Here is a 10,587-nt window from a genome sequence, read left to right on the forward strand (position 1 = left end):
TTATTAGCAAATATAAATCCCCACTGATGATAGGCTTACTGGCTTATAGGTAAGGTAGTCACTAAGATAGCCATCTACAGATCCAGTATATGCTGAAGATTCACTGTGTCACATGTATGTTTTAAAATTAAAACATGATTTATCAAATCATGCCAACAATTATAAGGCTATTTTACAAGCTTAGTATTGTATGCCAAAAAAGTTATGTATAAAGGCTTTAGGCCGCACCACACGTAATTGTAGGCCCAGTTTAATATACAACTTCATTTAATATCTCTAGTATGGGTCCCTGCTCCGTCTCTCTTTCAGTCCTTGGCTGAAAAAACCCCTGATCTAATGAATTAACTCATTATTTCCGCTCTAAAGGTTACTTTAACTTCATTTTGTTAAAGTAATGTCAGTATATACAGTATGTACTGTATATACACAAACATGAATAAAATGGTTCATTGTTTATCATATGAATAGTTTTCATAGATTCATTTTCTATCCATCATACTAATCCTTTGTAACGGTTCTGCAGATGAGCTTTTCCACATTGTGCGTTCAGGTCCGGGCCTTATTCTCTGCAGCATTTCCTTTGTGAGATCCGACATGATTGTGTCTTTTTGCACCAATGTCATGTACTACATATTGAAAGTGGCAGCAGAGAAAGGTCTTCAGAAGGTAAATGCCTGCAGTGCAGCTCGCTTTGCATACAGGGATCTTGATTTCTGGCAGATCCAGCCCTGATGTGAACTAAATGACGGCTGGCTTACAGAGAGCCGCTGTGGTCTCGGTGGTTTGATCTGAGGCTTTTTGTAGAGGGCAACAACAGGCGCAACGCTCTGTGGACACTCAGGAGAGTTATGACCTGATTAGTCTCGCAATGCCAGACCTTCCTCCACAGCACTGCTAAGGAGGGTCTGGTGAGTCCATACAGCATTCTGGGATGGGAGAATAACGTGCTCTGGTTTATTGGCATTTCTTTAAACCAATCACAATCGTCTTGGGCGGCGCTATATAACTTGTTTTGGTGGAACATGTGTACGTTCAAAAGTAGTTTTAGTTGTGCAACAGAAAACTCAGATTGGACAGATAGTCTAGCTAGCTGTCTGGATTTACCCTGCAGAGATCTGAGGAGCAGTTAACCATAGTCCTCACAAATCCACCAGAGGTTAGAACGCCAACACAGAGAAAGAGGAAGGGGACGGACATCCGGCCGGAAATGAGGGAGATCCGACGCAATTTCCGGCGGCACCTGAACAAACCCAGAACATATCCGAAACGTCGTGGATATAGACTATGGCCTGATGGGATGGACCTGTTTTGGCTTCATTCATTTTGTGTTGAGCTCAGGAAAAAGTGAGTTTGCTGCAGCTCAGCCTGTCTGTTACCTGCTCTGTTTTTACAACGGTTTGATTTGTTAACAGTGTTCGTCACAGCAGCCCTCATGTGGAGATGATAGTTAATACCTAGCAGGGGTAAGAACACTATCTTCTTAGAAGATTGCTCACACATATTGTATTTGCAATACTCTCATTTAACTGCTTCATATAGCAGTCTCACTCAAGTGACTGGCCCAACACTGTGCAGAGGCCTGACTGCATTCCATTTTCGTATATGTATCATTTATTTCCTGTGCAAAGGGATGACATTACGTCCAAATATTATTCTGCCAAGATGCCTGTGTATAAATGGAAAGTTTCCAGTAAGCACTACCAGAAGGAATAACTAGCTCTGTCTTCTTCTTTATTGGTTATCTGACACAAGCTTTAGGCCTCATTGCTGACTTTTTAGACAAGGTGTTATTATTGTGCCCTAAAATAACATGCTATTACAATGAGCAATTCATGTGCCACTCACTGAAATTAGAAATATGCACGCTGTCTGTGAGAGCAGTGACAGACTTTGGTGTAGATAAGCACACAGGAAGGAGCAGCACATTCCAGATACGGGTGTTTGCTTGTTGGTGCATGAAGCTGAAAGTTCAATTGGACAGCGCTGTGCAGTTTACCCACAGTTCATAGTAAACCCCACCTCCCCTGTCTGTCACGTCCTTCCCACTGGCCAGCCACAGAGTCATGCTTAAGCGGCCTACACATGATCCGCGGTAAAACCGCTCTGCGCTGGCTGTTCCATTGTTACAAATGTAGCATTTAGCTTCAGTAGCTACTCCCCAAAACTCCTGGCTCCTCTCCTTTCCTCTGTCACTGCTTTTCATTTGAAGTGCGAACCTATACCACATCACATGAATACACCTCCCCCACAATTGAGCAGTCAGACTGAAACATAGTATTTCATTATTGACTCGGTCCTGCCCCTGATATAAAACAGATGAGAAAACAAATGGCCAGCACCGTGGTCAGTTCAACACAAGATGCTTGCCACGTGCTCTGATGTGCAGACAAACTAAAGGCGGAGCAGAGAATAAGTCAGTGAGCGTTGTTGGAAACAACAAATGCCCTTGACCCAGAGGGAGGGATGTGGGTGTCTAGAGCCAGCACCCTGGCTAACAGCATGGGAGACAGTCGGGTCTGACAGCAGCATTATCCCCTCTGCTAGTCATTAGGCAAGCTAGCCACATCATTAGACTGGGGGAAAATTAGAGCTGAGAGTTACTGTACACTAACTGCATGTATGATGGAGTTTGTCTGGTATGTGTTTTTCCTTTTAATGTGGTGATGATTCTCTCTTTTTATTTCTCCTTTCTTGTTAACGTGTTTGGTGTTTCAGTAATTGTAATTGTATGTTCAGCACTGTGTCATCATTTTCTTTGGATTTTCAGTACATGGTACTTCCTTTTTTTTTGTTCTGGTGACTGGCATTGCTCCTGCTAACCGGCCACTTTCAATTCTGTTTTTTTTATTTTTATTTAAATAAGCTGCTAATGCTACTGCTGAAAATCTAAAATGCATAGTCTATAGTTGTGTTTTCGTGCACCTATTTTTGGTGCATTTTGAAGCATTGCGTTAGAAAAACTGGATGGAAACGGCAACATTTTGATAAAACTTCCTCAAAACTTCCAAAACATTTTCCCGCTCTCTTGAGGTGGTTTTTATCTTTGTGGAAAAAGAGTTGATGCTCTAAAAGCATCAACGGAGAACCCAAAACGTAAAAGAATAGGAAGGGCGTTCCACAGAGTCAGAGCAACCACTTCAAAGGAACAGGTACTTTTTAGTTTTTAATCGAGTGCGAGGGACAACCAGTAACCCTGGTCAAAAGATCTGAGTGACCTACTGGTAATGTAAGGATGGAGCAGGTCAGAGATGTACACATGGTGCCTGACTATGCAGGGCTCTATATGTCAGAACAAGAACCTTAAAATGAATCCAGAACCTGATAAGAAGCCACTGTAAAGAGGGTGAGATAGGAGTGATGGGAGTCGTCCTGCTGGACCTGGTCAACAGCCGTGCGACAGTAATCTGGATAGGATTGGGCATCGAGAACCTGTTCCAACTTGGAATCATTGCAAAAATTACGTGTCAAATATGGAACCGATGATCGGATTAAAAACCAAATTTTCCAAACGATTCTGATGAAAAAACAATTCCATTGGAATCGTTTGGAAAATTTGGTTTGACCCGGGTTGTGACCCGTTTCAACTCCACCCCTTAAAGAATCATAAACAAGAATTGATCAAATCCAGAATCGAAAGGAAGAATCGGAATTGGAATCAGAATTGTTGAAATCAAAACGGTGCACAACCCTAAAACTGGACTAGTTGTAGATGGTACAGAGTTCAATTAACTTGAACCCGATTGTTTCTCAGGAGGTGGTAGTCCAGGGCACTGACAAGTTGCCTGTATTTTTCCCAGAAAGCTTTTAATAAGAATGAAATATGTTTTTACTTTTGCGGAAGATACTGAAGAGTCTGAAAGTGCGGACCTGGACTGTGTGAAGCTCTGTTTGTGCGAATATGGTTTTTGTGTGTGCCAAGAGTTCCTGTTTGATGGTAAATACCTGCTCTGTGTAGACCAGCCCCAAAACCAAACAGTGTTGGGGACGACTCCAGTGGGCGGGGGCTGGCCAGTTACCGACGATGGCCCCAGGATTTCTCAACCAACTGTAGCTGGAGTGTTTATGTGGTCACTCGTTCTCATAGTAAAGGCTATGTGTGTGATCTGGTGTGTGTCAGAGAGCATACACGGTGTGGTGTGCCATAGCGGAGTCATGCTTTCCATCCCCACAGCTAAACGGTGTGTGTGGAAGGTTTCTCCAGGTAACAGACTAAGACGTTGTTGGCTGGAATGCTGTGTTTCATTCATTCCATTAGTGACATAACACACACACACACACACACACACACACACTCTAAAATACTATAAAACACAGGGCCCGAGTCACTTTGTAATGCAAGATCTCTCATTTTAAGTCCTGTTGCAAATATATTCTCAATAAGTGAAGCACTTTCATGGAAAAGAGGATTACTGCACAGTAGAAATCTATTGTTGGCCCGATATGTTGTAATACGTGTCTGCAGTGATTGTAGGCCAGGGCACTTTTAATGAAGTTTTTTGTGAGAAAATAGTTTAATATGTATGTAAAAACAGCTCTTTTAATCTGATTAAATTTATCCACATAGAAACAATGTAGTTCCCCTTTTGTGCCAAAAATGTAATTCTCCTTTCCCAAAGGGACAATACAGAAGTGTTCTGTCTAAAGATAGCTGAACTTAAAGTGTTTGGGGCATTTCCCATCCTCCTGCTCTTATAGTGCAACAATAAGCATGTATAGATAACTAAAGTTCTCAAACAGTTAACCTCTTGCTGTCATTGGAGCAGTCATGGGTAACATTGTCTTATTTAGCCTACATTATAAATTACATTTATTATATACTGCTTGACACTTTTTAAAGAATGTGGTTGTGTTTAGTTAGTGTGATTCCTGGCACAGATTAACAGTTTTAGATAGAAACTGCATTTGCTTTTTCTGCTCTTGCCTTTTATTGTTATAGTAGTCACAGTTTGTAAAGTTACCAAAGGTTTATCTGGAGCAAATGATGTGCAAATGTGGATCTTGAATAACTGTGTAAAATTTCACAGGAATGTGCCATCATTAACTAAAGACTGCTAAAAACGAAAACACTGCGGTATGTGCAGCATATGGGCAAAAACTGAACAAAAACAGAAATACAGAAATGTTGGTGCAACCCTTTAATTGATTTTTACAATCAATTATTTTCCCTAGAATCGATATGTTTTATTTATTTATTTTTTACCAATGATTGAGCTAAATATTTCCTGTTTATATGGTACCACCGACGGCGACTACATCATATCTGTTTCCAGCAACACAGAGAAAGCAGAAAGTCCATCTTATGTTCTTCTTTACAAAGTAAATAAATGTCAGACTGACTGACTGACATGTGATGTTCATTCTTCTTATAAAACTATCAGTTTTTAGAAATGTCTCATGTCTCTAGAAGTGTATTATTCAACCTTTGTTTTTGTTCAAGAAGGAAAAGTAAATTGCAATACTTAACTATCGAATCACAATACTTGTGGGGTCCTATTTTAACGATCTAAGCGCACGGCATGAAGCGTTACTGACTTTAGACCAGGTTTTTGTTGGTCAATGGCGCGATCACTTTCCGCTGCCTCAAGATAGCAATACGCCCAGAATGCACCTGAACACACCTCCCTGTAAGACCAGCACGCCCATGGGCCACAGAGGGGCGCAGGTGCATTTGCTATTTAAATGACGTGGGCGCTGGACGGGAAACTGACAACTACGTCGGTTTTAAACTAGCAAAGACACTTACGTCGGGCTTTACTTTGTGCTGTGCTGTGCTGTGCTGCGCTGCGCTGCGCTGTGCCGGGTGCAAGATAGAGCCCGTGATGTGCATTCTTTTTAGAAAACAGTCAATTTTTAGAAATGTCTCATGATATACTGTCTTTAGAAGTGTATTTTTCAACTTTTGTTTTTGTTAAAGGAGGAAAAGAAAATCGCATTTCAAATCCAATCGGCACCCATGTTTCGAATCGGGACAAAAGCATATGGTGCCAGCCCGAGTATTTACCCTGTGAAACCATCTCCACTTCCTGTGTTCCAGGTTACCTCCAGGAGGCCTACCTGTGGACCAAGCAGGTCCTGTCCATCATGGAGAAGTCCATGGTCCTTCTGCAGGATGTGACGGATGGCTCCCTGTATGAAGGAGTGGCCTACGGGACTTACACCACCCGCTCTCTGTTCCAGTACATGTTCCTGGTGCAGCGCCACTTTGCCATCAGCCACTTCGACCACCCCTGGCTGCTGAAACACTTCGCCTTCCTGTACAGGACCATCCTGCCAGGTAACTGTCACTTCACCTGTCATAGCCATATGTATGTGATACCATTTTCACTGCAATGGATGTATTAAGCCCATGGTTCCCATTAGGGCTGCACGATTATGGCCAAAATGATAATCATGATTATCAGGCAACGCAATTTTCTGTTCACGTTAACGGCGCATGTGGTGCCGACTATCTACCGGACGAAATAGCAACGCAGATTTCAGTGCCTCATTACAGTGCCACTTAATATAATATAGTAGTATAAAGCCACTCGGGCTGCATGATATGAGGAAAATGTGCGATAATGTTGAATATCACGAAAACAATATTACTTGCGATAAATAAACAGATACTAAAATGTACTCATTTCTCCATTTCTGCTGCTTTCAGTAGTCTGATAAAATACAATTGTTGATTTTAAAACAAATTAAAGGAAATAATTTCCAACATTCCTTTATTGAACAAATTGAATATTGATTTGAATATGAAAGGTACCACTAAAAAAAGAATGAGAGACAGATTTTAAAATGCAGTTTTCTACTGATATTTACTTCCAAATAACACAAAAAATCTCTGAGTGTCTTTCACTATATGTATATTGTGCCAGTTAATATTGTGATGATGATAAAAAAATCAATATAGTGTGCAGCCCTAAAAGCCACCCAAATATAGAGCAGGTCAACAATCTGTGAGTAAGGGCTGTCTTAGCTACGAGTGGCTGACACATCAGGTTAGTCCTTATGAGAATACTCTGTTCCAAAAGTTGGATATATTAGATTAGACTGAAAATAACGTTGGAGAGTAGCTTCTCCTCTGAGCCAATACGGGGTATGCATGCATGTAGTTATTACCTTCCTGGATGCCTTTCAAAGCTGAGCGGAGATCTGCAGGGATATGTGGTGTCCTAGAAGTTTGGTCTGCAGGTCACGGGGAGGGCAGCAGCCGAGGAGTTGGGCCCCTAGATCAGCCTCGGACATTTCACAGCCCCCTGCCAACAGTTTGTGTGTTGTGGCTGAGCAGCACTGCTGCACTCAGAAAGCACCTCTAATTACATCAGCCAGGAGAGTCTTGGATCTGGATCCACAGTAGCAGCATGAGTGAGCTGAGAGAGGCTAAAGACTTGAGTGTAAGCATTACTAGGTGCGTTTACAGCCATCTGTTTTCATGCACATTTTTAATTTGTGCATATAACTTTGAAAAAGGCTTGACATTTTTGCAAAAAAGTGTTTTTACGCTTGGCTGAGGTGGAAAAGTTTGTTTCGATAAAAGCAAAATGCAATGGAAACAGATTTAGCGAATAAATGATGACGTACATGAAGTATATGCAGTGTTTCCCACAGAATTAGACACACGGACATCAGCCCCCTTCTAGCAATCACAAACCTGCTGACCCCCTGGATCTGTTCGGAGTAAGGGTCTGGCCTCCCCTCCACAAAAAAAACACTGAGGTTGTTTGAATTTCTTTAAACTAATCACAATCGTCTTGGGTGGCACTAAACTCCGGTAGCAGCGACGGTGTATCTGCAAATTGGTCTCGGGAAGGAACTTAATTTGGTGGGACCTTTGTACCCCGCAAAAGAAAACACCACATACATATTTTTTTTTATTATGAATTTAACTGTTGTCACAATACAGTAACATGAGCTATTTAAATTAGCTGATACATGGTTAAACCTCTGTGTGTACTTCGTCCATAATAATCCCACCAATCAGTCCCAAAACGTCCCAGTTAGAGAGGAAAATCTAAACATATTCTTTGTAAATCTTTACAATCATTCCCTGAAAAAACCAAGCAGGCCTGCCTTGTTGCTCCATCCAAATATTTTTCAAAAGTTGTTCCGGCGATTATCCGGTAAATAAATTGTCGTCGAGCCACACTAGGGTTTTAAATTTTAATTTAACCTTTATTTTTCCTCGTAAGTCGATTGAGAACAAATTCTCATTTGCAACGATGACCTGTCACATTCACACAGGTCCACATTCATACCTGAAACTGCCCAGTACTACCACAGTCTGATCTGATCACATTCATACCTGGAAGCTGCCCAGTACTACCACAGTCTGATCTGATCACATTCATACTGGAAGCTGCCCAGTACTACCACAGTCTGATCTGATCACATTCATACCTGGAAGCTGCCCAGTACTACCACAATCTGATCTGATCACATTCATACTGGAAGCTGCCCAGTACTACCACAGTCTGATCTGATCACATTCATACTGGAAGCTGCCCAGTACTACCACAGTCTGATCTGATCACATTCATACTGGAAGCTGCCCAGTACTGCCACAGTCTGGTCTGATCACATTCATACTGGAAGCTGCCCAGTACTACCACAGTCTGATCTGACCACATTCATACCTGAAGCTGCCCAGTACAACCACAGTCTGATCTGATCACATTCATACCTGGAAGCTGCCCAGTACAACCACAGTCTGATCTGATCACATTCATACCTGAAGCTGCCCAGTACAACCACAGTCTGATCTGATCACATTCATACCTGGAAGCTGCCCAGTACAACCACAGTCTGATCTGCTGGCCACTGAGCAGCTCCACTGGTGCTCTTTAGTTACGTCATCTTGTTGCGCCCTCTTATTCTGCAGTGGTATAATGGTTTTCTGACTGGAGAATCGGCGCCACCCAATGCTTATCGTGGTGAACCAACTCTTAATATTAGCATAACAATAGTGGATGGAAACAAGAATTCAGTCGCATTTTCTTTTGCCAATTTCCTTATAATTGCGATACATTTCGGTGAAAACCTGACAACAGAAAAGAGTTAAAATATCAGTCAAACAGAGCGCCTTGGTAGCCGAAAGGCTACAGCGCATGCTCTCTCTCTCTCCCCCCGTTTCCTATCTGCCTCTTCACGCAAAACTTTTCAATAAAAATGCCAAAAACAACACATATCAGTCAGTGTCAAGGCCTGAAAGGAGTCAAAGTGTCAGCTGTATGATATAGTAGTGGAACTGAAAAATCAGATGATGTTCAAGCACAGAAAAGAGATGAAACTCCAGTTGTGAGGGACAAAAGGAGTAATAAGTGGGAACTAAACGACTGTCAGGTCAAGTGTCAGTTGACGTGAAAGCAGTGTCTCTTTAACTTTAAGCACTGAAAGGAGCTGAAGTGTCAGTTGGATGATTGCTCCCCTATCGCTGTCCATGTGTGTTAGCATGAAGAGTGGTACTTACATAGTTAAAGAGCCCTGAAAGGAGCTGAAGTGTCAGTTGAATTCTAAGCAGTGAGTGGAAAGTGTCAGTTGGTCGCTGTCCTCTCACTGCATGTGTCTGTGTTTGTGTTAACATCATAGATCCAAGACAGTATTAAACGTTAGCATTTCTCTTCATTCCGACTTGATCATTGCAAATAATCCATGCCTAACCTGCAATCGCATTAGCTGAATTCCTGTAATTAATATCTTGAAGAATTTGTTTATTGTTTAGCCATGCTTATATTATATTATATTACTTGACCAAGTGTTTCTGTTTCTGCAATTTTTGTTTACGATTGTTGTTGGTTGACAAATGACTGACTGTGATTACATGCTGTAGTTACGATAGCTGGTTTCTAACAACCCTCTGACCGCCAGAGTGCAAGGCTTGCCTTACGTAATTATAGACAACAAAACAGTATGAACCATTTGTGCTTGGTTTGGGACTGAGCTGGGTCACAGCAGACAGGACTGAGGTTCACGCTGGGTGGGCACTTTTGTTTCAGATCCGTTATCACAGGCCAAATATTTTGTACTGAGCTGTGTGCGGTAGTGTGCTGGAATTTACAAAGAACCAACATATCGTTTGAAGTGATATTTTCATGCATTGTTGGCACTATAAACTTCAACATCAGTCAATGTCAGTATTTTATTTGTCATGTTTGCCCTAGATTTATGATACTTAAATATTTCTGCATGACACCACTGAAGTTGTCCTCTGTGTCTTCACCGTCTCATCAGGATTTCAGCGGACTGTAGCCATTGCAGATTCCAACTACAACTGGTTCTACGGGCCGGAGAGCCAGCTGGTCTTCTTGGACCGCTATGTGTTACGTAATGGCAGTGGAAACTGGCTGGCAGATCTGATTCATCAAAACAGGGTGATGGAGGGGCCAGGGCAGGCTGGGAAAGGCCAGCGGTGGTGTACTCTCCACACAGAGTTCATCTGGTGAGCTGCTGAATTTTTATAATACAAAGGAAAGGTTTTTTTCTGTTTAGAGCAACTGTCTTATTAAAGGGGAAATTCATTTAAAAAACCCTCTATCTAAAGTAAAGTACCTTGTATTTTTTGCATACATACTTCGCATTTTGTGTAACATTTCTTATATCTGA

The 10,587-nt window shown here is 41.8% G+C and overlaps 1 protein-coding gene across 2 annotated transcripts in view; it reads left to right on the forward strand.

The window, feature by feature from the left end:
* dse (dermatan sulfate epimerase) overlaps positions 1 to 10,587 on the forward strand; it is a 29,687-nt gene that overhangs the window by 14,794 nt on the left and 4,306 nt on the right. For both annotated transcript variants that reach the window (XM_031285664.2, XM_031285665.2), the window contains 2 exons: positions 6,035 to 6,274; positions 10,216 to 10,423. In XM_031285664.2, coding sequence (XP_031141524.1) covers positions 6,035 to 6,274; positions 10,216 to 10,423 — 448 coding nt within the window. The remainder of the gene's footprint in view (positions 1 to 6,034; positions 6,275 to 10,215; positions 10,424 to 10,587) is intronic.

Source organism: Sander lucioperca, chromosome 19 (genome assembly GCF_008315115.2).
Source record: "Sander lucioperca isolate FBNREF2018 chromosome 19, SLUC_FBN_1.2, whole genome shotgun sequence".
Lineage (NCBI taxonomy): Eukaryota > Metazoa > Chordata > Actinopteri > Perciformes > Percidae > Sander > Sander lucioperca.